The 18,598-nt window shown below is 31.3% G+C and overlaps 1 protein-coding gene across 12 annotated transcripts in view; it reads left to right on the forward strand.

Moving 5' to 3' along the window:
* LOC111036841 (protein PF14_0175-like) overlaps window positions 1–18,598 on the forward strand; it is a 77,753-nt gene that overhangs the window by 48,113 nt on the left and 11,042 nt on the right. For all 12 annotated transcript variants that reach the window (XM_022319080.1, XM_022319077.1, XM_022319078.1 and 9 more), the window contains 6 exons: window positions 209–316; window positions 382–486; window positions 8,769–8,890; window positions 15,786–15,896; window positions 15,976–16,046; window positions 16,114–16,207. In XM_022319080.1, the coding sequence (XP_022174772.1) occupies window positions 209–316; window positions 382–486; window positions 8,769–8,890; window positions 15,786–15,896; window positions 15,976–16,046; window positions 16,114–16,207 (611 nt within the window). The remainder of the gene's footprint in view (window positions 1–208; window positions 317–381; window positions 487–8,768; window positions 8,891–15,785; window positions 15,897–15,975; window positions 16,047–16,113; window positions 16,208–18,598) is intronic.

The following is an 18,598-nucleotide window of genomic DNA, read 5'->3' on the forward strand; positions in this document are numbered from 1 at the left end:
ATCTGTCTTTAATGTTATTTCCTACCAATACAACCCTGTTAAATTACTTTAAAAATATCAAGTAATTCTACAATATTTGTTGCTAAAACTAATAATTATCCAGTTAGTACAAATGCTGACACTGCAATTTACTAAATTTGTATAGTGGGCGCTCATTATATGTTAATAAAAATTAATATTTTTAAAATTGTTCTTTTTTATGTTTCAGTTCCGAAATCTATTAATGGAAATTGGTCATGTGGAAGTGCAAGTTCATCAAATTCAATACCTTTGTCAAATCATCAAATAGAATCTGATGATGAACATAATACAGATGGTTGTTTTATATAATAATATTTTTTTTATATTTATTAATGAAAACTATGTTTTATTTGTTTACAGATGATGATCAATACGTTAAAAATAGAAAAATTTCCAAAAATAATCATCAACCTTTTGATGATGTAGACCGTAGTATTTTTGAAGCTTTTGGATATGAAAAACTTTGTAAGTGTGCTATTAATTAGTGTAATCAGAAAAAAAAATGTTTATTATTATAAAATTATTTAACTGCCAAAACTAGCGTCTAGTCATCACCGTGACACTGGACTTAATAGTAATTATAATTATCCTAAGTTCATAATTTCTGCAGTTCCAAACCGGCTTGATATATTTAGAAACTCTTCTTAAGTAAGGACTTAATGCATTTAATTCTCCCCAAACCAAGCATTATGCTTATAAGGAAATTGCAAATTTATTGTATCTTGTATATTTGTATTTATCAGTATGTAATTGTGTATTATTTTATTTAATACATAATTATTATTAATGTTATATTACCTTGAACATAACAAAGAAGAGTAATATTGGTCAATACCTTCCATGGCATGGGTTTTATTTCCACAATTTTGTAACTAATCCAACTTTAAAAAAAATATTGTAGTACATACTAATTACTAGCAAGCCATTGCTGGACCATAGGACCTAGATTTATTTATTTTAAAAACCACTACTATACAACTGATAACTCAAAAAAAATGCAATACTATAAAATACAAAATATAATAAATTAACAGTGTATTATATTTACAGTTAGCTGAGGTTACCCGGTCTGTGCTTGGGCCGTTAGTGGTCAGTTGATTAGCTATGAAATTGTATAGTTATATTTATTGACCTGCAATTATTAGACCAATATATTATATTATTTGTCTGGGTCATGACTACAACAACTTTAAGTATTACCTATTGTTATGTTTTGTTTAACATCAAGTATGTATTTTTATTTGATGAGTTCACACTCAAATTTTTTTATGGTACTGAGATCACTTTGAAATTTTTCTACTTCAGATTTCTCAATTGATAATATCTCGAATTCATGATCTAAATCAGAGGTTCCCAAACTACTTTTCCTCGTACACCAAGTGCTAATTTTCTCCATTTTCGTAGACCCCCTAAAATTGAATTTTTACAAATTCATCTAGGTGTTTTTATAGCTTATATGGAATTGTTTACTTGACACATAGGTAGGGGTTTTGTCCGGAAATGATGGAATGAAGCCGAACTTCAAATAATCAATGCAATATTGCCTACAATTTTTTTTAGATTCATCCATAATTAATAGCAGTTATATTTATACTAAAATTAACCGATTTATGAATTAGTAAAACTTTGAAAAGTCACAAACAACGTATAATCGGTAATCGACTGTCACGGATGAACTAAATTTTTAAACTTACAGTAATGTATATTCCAACATCGGCGTTGACCGATATCGTGTTTATCGTATCATTCTTATCATACTTATTGGTTATTAGCGAGACTTAAAAATATACGATTGAATATGTAATGTGTAATTTAATAATTTTTTTTAGTAACTTTTAATTCAACTTATCTTAACATTCCGATATTCACCTTTGACTCCGTTAGTCGTTATTGACAATGCTCGTTATAATAATCTTTATCGTTCGCATTATCGCACACATATTTTTCATAATTGTTAAAATTATTCGTTAAAAATTTTAAGTCTCGTGGACCCCTATACACATGATACACCCCCAATTAGCTTTTTCTTTGACATGGACTCCTTGTAGGTCAGAATTGACCCCAGGGGGTCGATATAGATCACGTTGAAAACCTTTGATCTAAATGGTTGAAATTTACCCTTCGGATTATCTCATTGGTTACAGAGTAAATATTTTGGATCCAAAAATATCGAATTGCATATACTAATTTGATTAATAAAATATTTTTCGTTCTAAACATACTTAAAACATGCGGTAAAATGTATCAACCATGGATCCGAATGCTACAATCTAAACCACGACTTTCATATTTATTTATAGAGATTTATATCGTTCATGTTTTTTGAATTTTAATCCGTTAGAGCATCCCATTAGTTTTTTTTTTTTATAAAACATTGAGTCATATTTATTTATATACATTATTATCATTACTATGTATATGTAATATTAATTCGTTAGAGAGGACCACTAGTAACAACCTTATATCTTTACGTTCTGTAGCCTGGAGGTATATTTTGTGATTTACATATGTATACTGACCTTCCCATGATCTGGCTGAATATCTTTGTTGAATTTCAATCGATTTGGATTAGTAATTTTAAAGATTACATGTGCAAAAAAAAGCGACATTCATTTTTATTTATATAAATAGATATGTGTATAATATATACATATATAAATAGATAAATCTATTCTCCATTATAGAAGTGATTACAATTTGTATTACTGATACAGATTTAGTTTTTAAAATAACGTTGAAAGAAATACTAAGCTTTTTAAGCGAATTAAATGAAATAAGTTTTTTTACCTGCAAGGCTGGGCAATCAAATAGAATATAAAGGAGGTCATATATATGTCGTAGGCATATAGTCAAATCAGGCATTGTATTAAATGCCTAGGCATATAGTCAAAGAATTTAATGTTTATGCAATTTTACTATCCGCCTAGACATTTAATTAAATTACTAGGCATTTGATTAAATGTTCATTTCATGTCAGGCAAATAATAAAAAAAAACATTTTGTATTATTTAAAAAATTTAAATATATTTTCTATCAGTTATTTATTGCTATTTTATGTATAAAAAAAGCTATGTATTATTTATAATAATATGAAAAACACGTTGGTATATGAAATAATATGTTTAATTTCGTGTGCATTATTACTATTGTTTTAAAAATGAAATCATAAATATATACAGGTAATAAGTAATTAGATGTGATAGACGTAGATAATAGTACGAGTGTATTGTATACCCTATAGGCTATAGTCAGCATAGTCTATAGTACGAGTAGTGAGTACTATAAATTCTTATTAAATAAAAATAAAAGTTCCATTGGTTTTTACCTTGGTTGTATGAGAACCTTATCTATATTGAGTACCGTAAAATAGTGAAAAAATAATTTAAAGAACTAAAGGTTGGTGATCAAATAGTATTAAGTGTTCCAAAAGTAGACCGAGGACCTTTCGATAGTCAAAATATTAATGGGTTAGTGATTGACATTCGGAACGGCGTTTATCAAATTGGTACAGAAGTGAGTATAATAAAAAATTGGTGTTTAAGAAAAGAACTTATACTAATGTCAAATAATGGCTTAGAAGACAGCAAAATAAAAAAAATAAATGTATATGTCCATACGTGAAGCAGTAGCAAACTTATCAATTTACAACGGTCAAGGTTTTGTTAAATGTCAGTCAATCAGGAAAGCGGCAATGTCAAACCAATTGGTGCTTATGTTTTAAGAAAAATCTCAAATATTCCAGCAAATGCCACCAAATAACAACATGTAACAACAAGTAATAGGTAACAAAACCTTGTAATTATAATATAACTTAAAATTTTTTTTTTATGATTTCATTTTTAAAACAATAGTAATAATGCACACGAAATTAAACATATTATTTCATATACCAATGTGTTTTTCATATTAATAAATAATACATAGCTTTTTTATACATAAAATAGCAATAAATAACTGATAGAAAATATATTTAAATTTTTAAAATAATACAAAATGTTGTTTTTATTATTTGCCTGACATGAAATAGACATTTAATCAAATGCCTTGTCATTTAATTAAATGACTAGGCATTTAACTAAATGTCTTGGCGGATAGTAAAGTTGCATAAACATTAAATTCTTTGACTATATGCCTAGGCATTTAATAAAATGCCTGATTTGACTATATGCCTACGACATATATATTCATTGGAATGATGCGTACAAAAAGGAGATACATTTAAGCCAAGTTTGAGAGAGTGAATTTGTAATAAAGTATGCCCTATACGTAAACAATGAAATTGTACAATATATGGTCTATGTAAGTTTAAGTTATTAAATCAAGTTTTTTTAACAATGTATCCATATGTCAAGCAAAGTCTGCAGATATGTTATTCCAAGAAGACCAAAGATTAGAGATGTAATTTCTTAACAAAGGGATACAATCTGATTGGGGTAGATGAGTAAGAGAAGGGCAAATTAGATTAGATGTAAATTTAGCAAGATTGTTGACAACCTCGTTACCATGTATTCCAATATGAATCTAATGAAGTGAATTATAGAGTTTAATTGATTGAGAGTGAAAATAAGAGACTAAATGCAGGATTTAGATTTTACAGATATTTTGTATACTTAACACAACTTAAGATCCCACCATCTTTATATCTTAGTATTTATAAGGTCTCGAGGACCGAAGTGTTTAAGAATGGAGCAAAGGTTATAAGGAGATTCACTAAAGTATTTACAAGTGGTAAGGCAGATATATTTTCGAAATATCAGTTGTATTCTACTATTAGGAATAAACAATACCAATGTGTACGATATTATTATATTAAAGAACGTATATTAGTTTATTATGAAACCGTAACGTCGACTGTCGTGTGCGTGCCGACCGGTGTCGTACGCGGTGGACAGTCCCCACCGCGTACCTATATTATTATCAAATATGTTAATAAGGAAGATAATTATTATGTTGACAATAGTACTGTATCGATGTACGATATACAACACCTCTCCCCTAACATTAAATAATTTGATTCGCTTTTGAGTTTATATAACCGTGCTTATTCTACTTACTGACTAAAACTTATATCTAATTTTACATTTTTTTTTTGTGTATAACACCTATATAATACTCTGTGTCGTGTATATCATATTTTACATGCTAATTTCTCTATACTATAAAAAAATATATGCATGTATATAAACGTGTAGTATCGGTCTTATTTCCTAAAATCTACTGTTGTATAGCGGTCGGGCGATCTTTTCATTCTAGTCGGGCGAGAACGTCCGGTAGAGGTTGTCTCGGGTTCCCTGTCTGGCCCGTCCGTATCCTCCCCGGTCTCCTCTGGAACTTGTCCCCCCCTTGGGTCGGATGGGTTTTGGTTACATTCGACTTCCAACACTCCTGAGTCATCCCTATTTGGTATTTTAATGGTCTGGTGTATGTGTCGCTTCCAAGTGCCCGCCTCAATATCCACCTCAAACGCTTGTTTTCCCACATTTTTCGTAACAGTCCCTATCGACCACTTATTTTCATTCGTCCGATAATCCCGCACGGCCACTGTGTCTCCCTGTTGGATTTCATGCTGTCGTTTACCGTGACGTTTGATTTGGGAATCCTGGTGATCATTAACCACGTCCTTTGTGCTGGGAATCAGAATATCGAACTGTGTTCGAGTGCTACGTCCTAGTAATAATTTTGCCGGTGTCTGGCGCGTTGCCGAGTGCGGTGTATTGCGGTAAAATAACAGGAATTTCTGTAATAGCGTCGGGCTGGTGGTTTGGTTTTTCTTAAAGAAATTGTTCACTATTTTAACCCCTGATTCGGCTGCCCCGTTTGTTTCCGGATGGAACGGAGCTCCCACCAAGTGTTATATGCTCCCGTTTACGCAGAACGTGCTAAATTCCGTACCTGTAAAACACTTGGCTCCTTCGGTGGTAATGGACTTGGGGACCCCGAAACGAGCGAAAAGTTCTTGCATTTTTACGATTACCACTGACGCCGTACTAGTGCTTACCTCAAACACTTCAAGCCATTTTGAAGTCGCGTCGACTACTATTAAAAAAATTTTATTTTTGTAAGGCCCTTAAAAGTCTACGTGTATGCGCGTCCACACTTGTTCCGGCCACTTCCATGGCGTTACCACTACTTTTAATGGTGCGGGTCTAATTTGTATACAATCTTCGCATTTGCGCGCCGTGTTTTCAATATCGTTGTCGATCCCTGGCCACCAAAAATACGAGCGCGCGATCGCCTTCATGCAGCTCATTCTCGCTTGCGTGGAGTGCAATTCTGTCAACAGGGCCTCCCTGAACTTACTTGGCATAATCACCACATCAAACAGTCCTGTTCGGTTGAAATTTCGTGACGTCGCGTGTAATACGATTTAAGCGATTCGTTTTTATCCGCGCCTGTTGGCCATTCACCTGTGTTATTATTATATTTACCTGTGATAAGATTTTGTCGATTCGTGTTTGTGTTTTTATTTTGACCCGATTAACGTTAAACGGACAGTTGTCGTATATAAAGTTTAGACACTGTGGCGCCGTAGACACTCTGTCTGCTGTGCCTATTCTTATGCGCGATAAGAAATCCGCTGCGTTTTTCCCTGATTTAACGAACGAAATGTCAAAGTCGAATGCTGTGAGTACGTACGCCCACCTCTGTAGTCTATTAGCCGCATAAATTGGTATACCTTTCTTTTCCCCGAAAATGTGGTAGAGTGGTTTATGGTCGGTAATTAAAGTAAATTTTCGTGCGTACAAGTAATTTTACATAAGAATTTTTGAACACCGTATATTATCACTAATCCCTCTTTTTCGATTTGCGGGTATTTGCGTTCTGCTTCAGATAAGACACGCGATGCATAGGCTACTGGTTTTTCGGCGTTGCCGTATACCTGTGATATGACTGGGCCGATAGCGAAAGATGACGCGTCTACCATTAGTTTAATCGGTACCGACGGATCATAGTGGTCGAGTACAGGCTTGGACGATAATATCGATTTAATGCTATTAAACGCCTCGTCCGCTTCTTTGGACCATGACTATTTTGCCCCCATTTTTAAAAGGCCATACAACGGTTTTAGTATTCGTGTCGCATTTTCCACGAACTTAATGTAATATGTTACCAACCCTAGAAAACTTTTTAGTTCCGACCTGTCTTGGGGTGCAGCAGCCTCTTTAATCGCGATTGTGTGTTTGTCTAATGTATGCAAGCCCTGTCCGTCTATTTTATGACCTAAATATTCGACTTCCGTCTGCATAAAGGTACACTTACGTTTTCTTACCCTCAGCCCTGCTGAACCGAGTGCTTTTAGAAGTTGTTCCAAACGTATGTTATGTTCGGACATTGTCCTACCTGATACTATTATATCGTCAATGAATACCTCGACCCCCTCAACCTTTTTTGTGATACTTTCGATCACTTTCTGAAATTCGCTCGCCGATGATTTCAGTCCAAATGGGACGCGCGTGTACCTGAATAAACCTTTTATTGTGTTTATTGTCGTTAACGCGCGTGAACTATCGTCGAGTACCAACTGCTGATAGTCATCTTTCAGGTCTATTTTTGAAAAATATTTCGCTTCCGCTATTCTGGCGTAAAGGTGTTCGATTTTTGGCAGGGGGTATTTGTACTGACCAATACGGAGTTTACGGTTATTTTAAAATCTCCGCATAGCCTGACGCTACCGTCCTCTTTCAAAATTGGAACTTCGGGAGTTGCCCACTCGCTGTGGTCGACCGGTATCAAAGCGTTGATGGCCAGCAACCGTTCTATTTCAGCCTCGACTTTTATTCTTCACTGGTCGGTGTTTAAAAAATTTTGGCGTGGTCCCCGGCTTTGTTGTAAGGGATATTTTGTACCCCTTGAATGTCCCTAGCTCTTCGCTAAATACGTTTGTATACTTCTTTAAAATTGTTTTAACGCTATCCTCTGCGCCGGTAAATATACATTCAAACACGTTTTTAATACCGAGCGTTGATATATAGTTCCTACCGAGTATTGGTGGTCCTCCGTTTGGCACTATATATACCCATATTCTGAATGCTTTATTATTGTACATGGCCGTGAGCGCTACTTAGCCTATCGGTGTAATTCTATTACCAACGTAATCCGATAACTCCACATCGTTAGTTACGATTACCTTTGGACCTATAAGCGCTTTAAACGTCGACTCGGAAATAGTACTATGCACCGAACCGGTATCGATTTCGAATGATATAGGTTTACCTCCAATCACTAATTTTACGCGGTACGGAGCTACTTTAAGCTTATCTCGGGAAATATCGTAAATTGTAAAAAAAGAATCAATTAATTCTACGCTAGATTCGTGATCGCCTGACCGCTCATTTTCTGTCAAAAACTTATTTTGTGACTTGTGCTTATTACCTTTATTTTTGCACATGAGTGCCAAATGACCCGCTACCCTGCATGTATTACATGAATAATTTTTGAACCTGCACAGTCCGGTGTCGCGGTTGAAACGGCCGCATACCTGGCACTTCTCCTTCCCGTTGGTTAGGTTACAGAGTAAGCTCATAAGATTAAATATACTAGCATATAAGTTATGTTAGAAGTTGCTTTTTATTAAAATTGCCCATATTTTTTTGAATATTTTCAATTTTCCAAAGCACAATAGGTAAATTCATTAAAGTTTAAATTATACACAAAAACTAAAATATATACCAATAATATATATTATATTATTATATATATATGAATAATTTATTTGTCAGAGAATATACTAGTACTTATTTGTTTAGATTCAAGAGCTGCAAAAGTAAAAGCTAATGAAGCAATATCACTGATGAGTAAACCACTTATCAACAAAGATAAGAAAAATGATGCTACCAAACGGTCAAAGAATGGCAAGAAGAACAATGAAGTGAGTTTATATTGAAATAGCTTATACCACTGGTTTTTGACCTTATTGAGTGCAACATTTTTGGGCTTTTCCAATTTTTGAGTACAGTTTAAACTGCTCACATATGAATGATGATTATAATAAATTTTACAAATGTAAGTAAGTACATTATTTAATGTACTTAACAATAATGATTGACACTTCTGATAGCCATGAAATACAGCTTGAAAACCTTTAGTTAGTATTAATAATTTGTTGTAATTCAAAATTATTTTTCCTTGGGATTTGAAACATTTATGTTTATTATTACATTTTATATACACAATGTCACAGTGATAATTTAGAAAAAAAAATTGATTAGTTTGATGCTATTGCTTATATCACAAACTTATTCACACCATTCTACTGGTAGTTGGCAATTAAAATAATAATAATAATAATAACAGTAACAGTAACAACAATAACAATAAAATAATGTAATAATAATAATAAACACAATGTTTTCTGTAAAAATGTATTCAACTAACGGAATTTTCTAATAATGAAATAAATTACTATACTAGCAATTTAAATATATCATACTTAGTAATATTAAAGGATGGACGCCAGAATCATTTTTCGTATGGAATGGTTTATCATTGAATTCAAATTTAACACTTACATCATAAAGACAATGTCAAGGTTTTCTCGACAGCTTCTGCACAGCAGAGCGTAACATATTGTACACGTAATAGAATCTTTTTCTGCAGTTTCAATATAGATGCTATGTTTAATCAGAATTGATAGGTTCTAAAATTAGTTTTTGATAAAATTGTGATATTTTTTATGTTTATTATGAGATCAAGAATATTATTTGTTTTCTAGTGTGTGCATACTTACCCAATAGGTAATAATACCCATTTTTATTAATAAGTAGCTGTAGATTAATTTTTTTACAAATCACATGACAAAGTACTATGGATATATTGGGAAGAAGAGGGAGTTATCTAAAATTTAAATTGATATATCAAATTTTTTTCAACCTTAGTAGGACATAATATAAGAATAGTCTAAGACCTAAGTGATCTACCCGTGTGAACGCGAAGAATCTTGTTTAGAGTTGTACCAGAATAGTTGAACGCTTAATTTATTTAGCTATTTTAAAACCAAATCAAAAAAAAAATATTTATTAATTTTATGTTAAAACATAAATTTCAATAAAAAATGAATTTTGCTTTTATCTTATGATGAAATAAGAAATATAAAATCAACTATTAAAGCTATCAGTACAATTAACACAAGTAATAATACTTATTATTAATTAGTTTTTATTCATCTAAAGTTGCGTGTAATCAAACTGGAAGTTGGAAGGTAGTACTTAGGAAGTTCGTATGGTTTGTTAGCAATCTTTGAATAATTAACTTATTTAATAAATTGATAAGCTACATAGTACATGGTAGGCATTTATTTGCTTTTTGTATACTTGCCTTATCATTGTGGTGGCGATAGTGGTATTATCATCGGTGACGGCGATAGCAGTTGGTGCGCAGGGACGGTTAAACGAACGCCAAAGCGGTGACCGATCGGTGAACGTCCGCGTATTGTTGCACCGGTGGTTTCGGAAGTCACGTTGTCCGGGAACAGGTGTCCGTAGCCCATAGTCACCATTCGGTGTTCGTATAACCGATAAAAATAACACGGGTACACGCGTTGAACGGCCTCCGTGAAGGTCTCCGACTGGTCGGTGAGCAGCGTGGCGCTTGCAAACATAGCCGCCGCCGTAGCCAGGTGACCGTCTTCCAGTGACTGTTCGCCCGCACGCACCGACTGCACGAATAGGCCTGCCAGCCATTTCCGGACGTTGGTCTTGCCGGGTGTCGTCGTCTGCAGCCCCAAAGACCCGTCCCGTATGATGAACCAATCGCTACGGTCGTTGTTGTAGGTCATCGTTATGGGTCTGTATTGTGTCTAATATTGGTTATTACTTATTATTCTCCTCCTTTCGTCGCAGTTATTTAAAATAAATATTTCCACGAAATCATAAATCCCTACTCCTATAAACGAACAACGAATAGCTATTATGTAGTATTATGGTATTGTGATGATTTGTTATTGTTGCTAAGTTATAGTCGTCAACATATAAATATGGTATAATGTAAATAAGACTTTATTTTTAATGGTCAGTAGTTAGAAAATTTCGAAAGGAAGGAAGTATTAATTGTTGAAGTATCGTTTGGGTACCTTCAAGTTTTCATGTGATTTTATCTCCCCATAAGATAAATAATATTTATCGATGTATTTTATCCAGCAAGATATTGTACTTACTGTAGCTGGGTTCTTTAGAAATACACAGAATACTTATATATATATTTCAAAATAATTTTAAATACCTATTTATAAAGTAACACTTATTAGTTATAAAGAATTTTATAACATTAATTATTATAATGTACAAAAAGTGTATGTACTTAACGTTTACAAGTTTGTATAAGTTTGAATATATTAGTATAAGTTACTTAACATAATATACCACAACTATATTAAGCATATACATATCGCATAGCTAATGGTTCGAGAGGGGAAGGGCTAGAACCCTCTACCCCCTCAAATGCGTCACTGAATATCAGTTTCGTGTATGCATTTGATCAGTGTATTGTCGGCTGTTGTTGAAGATGCGAGGATTTCTTATGGAGTTCCCGAAAGTTGATGTTTGTGTCTTAATTTGGTAGGTATAATATCTACATTCAAGATGTATGGGTGTACTGCTAGCTAGGTAGGTATTAATTCGGTATTAATGGTATTAAATTATTATAACAATATGTTAGTGTTATGTGTATACACTTATAAAAATAATATTTAGGTAGTTAATTTATGCATAATATTTTATAGTGGTATTTAACAAGTGGGTAGATGGAATTTTAGGAACCTGAATTGAAATGGAACCTACCTTGTTGTATACCTTGAAAATTATTAATTTTTATAGTGCTACTACAAAAAGATGACTATACAAGGGTAAAAATTGAGTGTATAGTCTATATTTTCTTGCATGCCTGGGTTTAATAAGTTATAACTTAACTCTTTAGTCTTTAGTAATATATATATATAATTACTTAACTTAAGCCTTTTTCATAGTACAAAATCCAATAGACAGTGAACCAACTTAGGAGTTCTACAACATTATGTCCTATTTAGTTAATAATTAATTAGTTTAGATTTACATTGTTCATTCAGTATTTTTTGTAAAATGTATCTGTATTATGTATGCCATTTATACTTCATATTTCTATAAAATAAATGTCAAATTGTAGCAACCATTTTACCATTGATTATAAATATTAGTTGGTAGTATTTATATTTAACGATTTTAGTATAATAAATAAAAAAACCTAGACAAATATTGGTTATAACTAGCCCTTTCATTAAAATAATAATATTTTTGACGGGATGATATGTCGGTGTTATATTTTACTATTATTTGACTTTGTATCCGACTTTAAAAATAAAAAAATAATTATAAATTTAAAATATGTTAGCCAATTGTTCAGTAAAAGTCTTTTTTTTTTTTTAAATTGATTCACTTTTATTATTTACTTGTTTAGAAAACAGGTCACTTACGTAGTTTATAATACAAATTCGGCTGAATTTAAATTATTTGTTAGTGCATGATCATAACCAAGGAGTTTCGATTTTATTCTGTTAAAAAAAAATGTTGTTCGCCTAAATATTTGTTCCATAAGGACTTCTTTTGTCCCACAAATCATTTGTTTAAGGTTTGTAACTTAAGTTCCTAAATATTTGTTCTTATTCAGTATCGGTCTAGCTTAATATATAAGGTCTGGCTTATAATTGGGCTTCTGGCACAGTAATTTTCAATGTGCCCTTATCAAAAAAAAAAGGGATTTTTATATTTATAATTTTTATAACATATAAAGGTAATATAATTGCATTTACCGTGTGCATAAGTACATTTAATATTAAATTAATACTTTTTATGATTAAATAATCAAATAAAATATATAATATAATTAAAAATAATAATTTTTAATAGTAAATACAATATAATATAATATTATTTAAAACAATTATCTCTTCAATTCTTGACTAGAAGATGCTAATTGTTCAATTATTTCATCTTTTTGAATAAATTTGATTAAATCTTCTTCTACATATAAGGACATTTCTAGATGTTCTTAACTGATAGTTGATCTTAGTTTTGTTTTTAAAATTTTCAATTATATATAGCATATAATACAGAGATTAACGAGCATAAGTTTGAGACGTTTGAGTATTGAGTGTGGAGTGTCTTAGTGCGACGTGCGTGTCTGTATGTTGTGTGTATCACTCGTATCAGTGTATGGGTGTACCTTATTATTGGAAAATTATCATAATCATAAATCTATTTTTGTTTCATCAGTACCGACTGCCGATCACGGCTAATAGATATAATATAATTATATTGGTTTATGGCATAAATATAAAGATATTAAATCGACTAAATATAGCGTTATTTTAATCACCGGCCTCAATAATTACAATGTTCAATTATCGATTATAGATACTAATATTTATAACTAATGGTTCAATGTTCACAAATTGATTCAATTGGCACCCGAGCCAGGAATCTTGAGTTAACTTAATATTTTTTTCATTTATCTTTGGGCCCCTTCTTCTTCTTATGGGTTACGGCCTTCAAGACCATCCCTGCAAACATATTTGCCGCCATCATCTCCTGCAATAAATTTCTCTCCATTGTACATCTTTAACATATTTTTTGATACGATCTTTCCATCCTAGCCGTGGTTTATCTGACGGTCTTTTCCAAATCGGATTTTCTTTTAATAATCGCCTTAATAAATGAACCATCGTTCCTCCAAGCGTGCCCAGTCCACATTAATTTTTTCCTTGTAATTTATGCAACAATGTCTGGTTTTTGAAACAAGTTCTTCAGATCATCATTATGACGTATCCTCCATTTTCCAGTGTCAGAATCGATACATGGTCCATAAACTCTTATTTTACGTTTAAACACTGCAGTCTGCAAGTCTCGTTTCTTCTACCTTTCTTAGAGTCCACCTCTCAGAACCATACAAAACTATTGGTCTTATCAGGGTCATGTACAATTTTTAGTTTTGTTGATAAGATTTTCGAGCCAAACATACTTCCTATGCCAAAATAACATCTATTTCTCATTTATATCCTAGTATCTACCTATATCTTAAGGTCATTGTCTTGTGTTTCTATGGATCTTAAGTATTTAAAATGTGGCGTTCTTTAAACTTATGGTAGTCTATCTCCATAACCTCTCCTTGTTGGTATTCTTTACATCTCCGTCCAATTATGACATACTCCGTTTTATTGTCGTTGATCTTAAGCCCGCACTTGCCTGCAATATTTATTAATTTTCTACAATGCTGTTTCACAGTATCTAAATTATTTCCCAATAGGACTAAGTCGTCGGCATATGCTAGCAATCTTATTGTCGTGTTACCCATTGTAGCTCCATCAATGACATTTAATTCTCTAACCATTTTTTCTAACACTAGATTATAGAGTATGGGCGAGAGAGCGTCTCCTTGTCTTAAGCCCGTTGATCCTTTTACTGTCTTTGATACTGTATTTTCGGACGCATGTAAATTCCGCCCGAAAATGGTAAATTCCGCCCAAAATGAACTAGTGGTAAAATAAGGTACATGTAAATTCCGCCCGAAAAAATGTATTACTGTTAATAAACAAATTTCTGAATGTGCCTTATTAATCATATTATTACTGACATAACATAGATTAAACATTATAATTTAGAAGTATGTTTTCAAATAAATATGTATTTCACATATTAAGTCAATAATTACAACATAAATCATGTATATTCGTAAGAATAGTAATAATTATAAAAGTAAATATAACAATCATAATATTATAGTAAAATTAAATCATAATGAATAATTAGAACAATATATATTTATATATGAGTATTAAAAATCGTAAAATATTAAAAATTGTAATAATAAATACGAGTCAAAATAAAATCATCATCAATAATTAGCACATATTATTATAAGTCGTGTATATTGTATAGCATATAAAATGTTAAAAATTGTTAAAATAGTAATAATTATAATAATAAATACGAGTCAAAATATCACTTCCATACTATTTTTTTTTGCTAAAATCCCCAAAATAATGAGCCACGTTTTCTACATAATCATCTATAGATATTTCATTATTTTTATATTTTCTAATTATATTTTGCATGTATATATATTTTTTTTTTGATTTTGAATTTCTATATTTATGTGGTTCATTTTACTATTTATTTTTATGTAATTTTCTAATTGAATTTGTTTAAGTTAGTCTAAAAATATAAAAATATGAGGATGATTAGAATTAAAACTTTTATTAAAATTGGAATGAAACGACTCACAAGCATTTGTCGTTCTGTTCAAATCTGCTGTAGCAGCAGCCCATATATTTGGAGGAAAAGCAGCGTCATTACTTATATAATTATTTAATAAATAATCAGAAAATTGATCATTTGGCTTAGAACTCATTAAAAATACTTCAAAGTAATCAAAAACCAAATTGTTCAAAAAAGTTCATATTGAAAAATATAATGAATAAACGCTATTTAAAAAATCATTCTGTGTATTGTTTAGGAAAAAAAGTATTTGGAAATGTTGATTAACATTTACATGTTTTTTTGAAAGGTATACTTAATATTTTTGTTTGTAAAATTAAATACATTCCAATAGCTTAATTAACAAAAAAATTCAATATAGGTTTGTACTTCTTAGTAAATTATCCCAATCAATAGTAATCTAATATGATAATAATATAATATATAATATCAATTGAATATTTTAATAACACTTTAATGGTTATATATAACACAATTTGATTGCTCATAAAATTAGTTTATTATTTATTGGTTTTTTTTCAGTTTGATCCATGGTATGGTATGAAGACCCTGGACGAGTATGAAGTGAAGTTGCCAAGGTTTGCTTATGCTGTATTAGTTCTAGATAAACATATGCTTGATGATAATCGTTGTGTAAGTGAAACTACAAAAAAAAATTAAAATTGGTTGGTAATTGATAGAGTAAATTTATTTGATGTTTGTATGTTATTAGATTTTCATAGTACCTTCATGTAAATCTGTTTATTCAATTATTGTTGAATTTGCAAAGGAAACTAATTATAGGTTAGTATACAAACTAATATCCATTTTATATGATTATACTTAAAAAAAAAAACTTTCTATGTTTCAGTAACAAACAAATACCAACCATTATGTTAGAAGCTTTTAACCAAGCGTTATATTTGTGGTTGTTACATCCACTTGAAATGCCTAAACATAATGATGTAAGTTTTTATTATTTTTTTTTTATTACAATCTATAGTATTCACTAATTTTATAAAGTTAAAGTTTTGGATTATGGTAAAGTTTATTATTATTTATTATTTATAATTACTTATCAGCAGAGCGTGGACTGTACAACTAAAAACCAGCCAAATAACATAACATAAAAGAAGATAGTAGTTAAAATCTTAGAAGTTTTAAAAGTATCTATAAAAATCTTAAAATATTTTGTTGAAATATGCACTAAAAACAGTGTTGCAATTACCGGGTGTACAAGTTGCGTGATGCACATCGACCCTAAATTGATATTGTCCCTCCAATCAGTATGTTACAATTAATTCTATCACCATGGCTGTAAAGTGTAGACATTTTAGTTTATGTAAAATAAAGAAAAAGCAAGTTTGATTATATTATCAAAATATAATATTATATATTATAATCATAATATACGTATTCATACACTTTTCGTGGACTTCAAGAAAGCGTATGATAGTATTCATAGAGAGAGTCTACTGAATATTATGAAAGAATTTCATTTTCCACAAAAGCTGGTCAATTTAGTATCAATCAGTGTTATGGAGACTTTGATAAGGGTTCAGGTAGGAAATTCAATAACTGAGCCGGCTACAGTGAACTTGGGGCTAAGACAAGGTGATTCGCTATCGCCGATTCTGTTCAACGTGGTATTGGAAAAGGTAATTAGAGAAATGAAAATTGGGCCTAACGAGGGTATTAGGCTACAAGACACGTCGATAGGCATACATGCTTATGCTGATGATATAGTATTGATGGAAGAGTTTCAGGATAGATTGAAGAGTTTATTCAGTAGGTTGCATAAAGCAGCATCAAAAGTAGGACTATGTGTAAATGAAGAAAAAACGGAGTATATGTTTTTGAGTAGAAGGTAACCTTTCTGTCAGTCCATAAGAATAAAACACTATGAATTTAAAAGGGTAGAACAGTTCAAATATCTAGGTTCTATTTTTACCGAAAAAAATAATGTAGCTAACGAGGCAGCAGCAAGAATTCCAGCTGGGAATAGATGCTATTATGGACTGACTAAGGTACTAAGCTCACGAGCAGTATCGCGAAGAATGAAGGAAGGATTATATACGGCCTTAATACGACTGGTTGTATTGTATGGATCGGAAACATGGTCAATTAAAAAAATACACGAGTATAGATTCATGGTCTTTGAAAGAAAAGTATTGCGGAAAATATATGGCCCGGTCAAAGACGAAGAAAGAACATAGAGCTGGAAATACTGTATGGTAGTGCGGACATATTGGAGGTAATCAGAAGCAGAAGACTGCTGTGGGCTGGCCACGCTTGGAGGATCCAAAATCCACTTTAACATGCAGTGATTGAACAAAACCCTGTAGGTAAAAGGCCTCTGGGAAGACCAAGAATGCGATGGGAAGATGTTGTGAAACATAAGGACGTTGAGCAGTTGGGAGGTTGTTCCAATTAGAGAAATCTAGCAGTGGATAGAGAAGGATGGAAGCTTGGTTGTGAGACGGGATGGTCTTAAAGGCCCAATAACCCCCCCCAAAAAAAAAAAAAAAAATTATAATCATAAAACTTATCAAACATATCAGTTGGCAACAGTATTATTTATACAATCTAACATTGTAATTTTTGTTTTTAATTAATATTATAGAGCTCTGAGCTATATTAATATAATAATTAATTTATATTTTGCAGCTGCATTAAAATTGTAGATACCTATAACAGAATTATTTTGTTATATTTGTCGTGGGAGTGGTTTATCCAAAATAATAATTACATTTTTCTTTTTTGAAATTGCTATATTTTAAAAGTAGATTAAAAAAATGTTTTCAAGTAAAATTACTCTAAATGTTCTATGTAAATCTATAAAAAAAACTTGTGCCCATTCATAGTTTTCCATCATACATAATTTTAAAATAATATGAAAAAATATTAGATTAACATCTATGAAATGTTTAAAATAGTTAAAAGCAATGAAGACCAGGAGTGGCCAACATGAACATGTTCATATGCAACATGGATAAATTTGTATTTATGGTATCAAGGGCCAAAACGTTTATAAAAACATTTTGTAATTTTACAATTTGATCTGAAGTAATATTGATAGCTAACAGCCGATTTTTTTGGCTTATGTATCGGTATTCTATGTTGTGTATCATTAATGTGAATAATAACGCAAACGTAAATTATAGTCTTTTATTGTCAAACATATAAATCGTAATGTCGTATAATGAAATTATGTGCTGGCTACTGAACGATGGACAATCCCCACCGATCGTAATATGATACTTATTATTATTAATGGTTAAACACTACGTTTCTTATATTATATAAATGCTGAATATGCAACATATCTTTCCTTTAAAAAAAAAAGGAAAAAAAAA

This window comes from Myzus persicae, unplaced genomic scaffold, assembly GCF_001856785.1.
Source record: "Myzus persicae strain clone G006 unplaced genomic scaffold, MPER_G0061.0, whole genome shotgun sequence".
NCBI lineage: Eukaryota > Metazoa > Arthropoda > Insecta > Hemiptera > Aphididae > Myzus > Myzus persicae.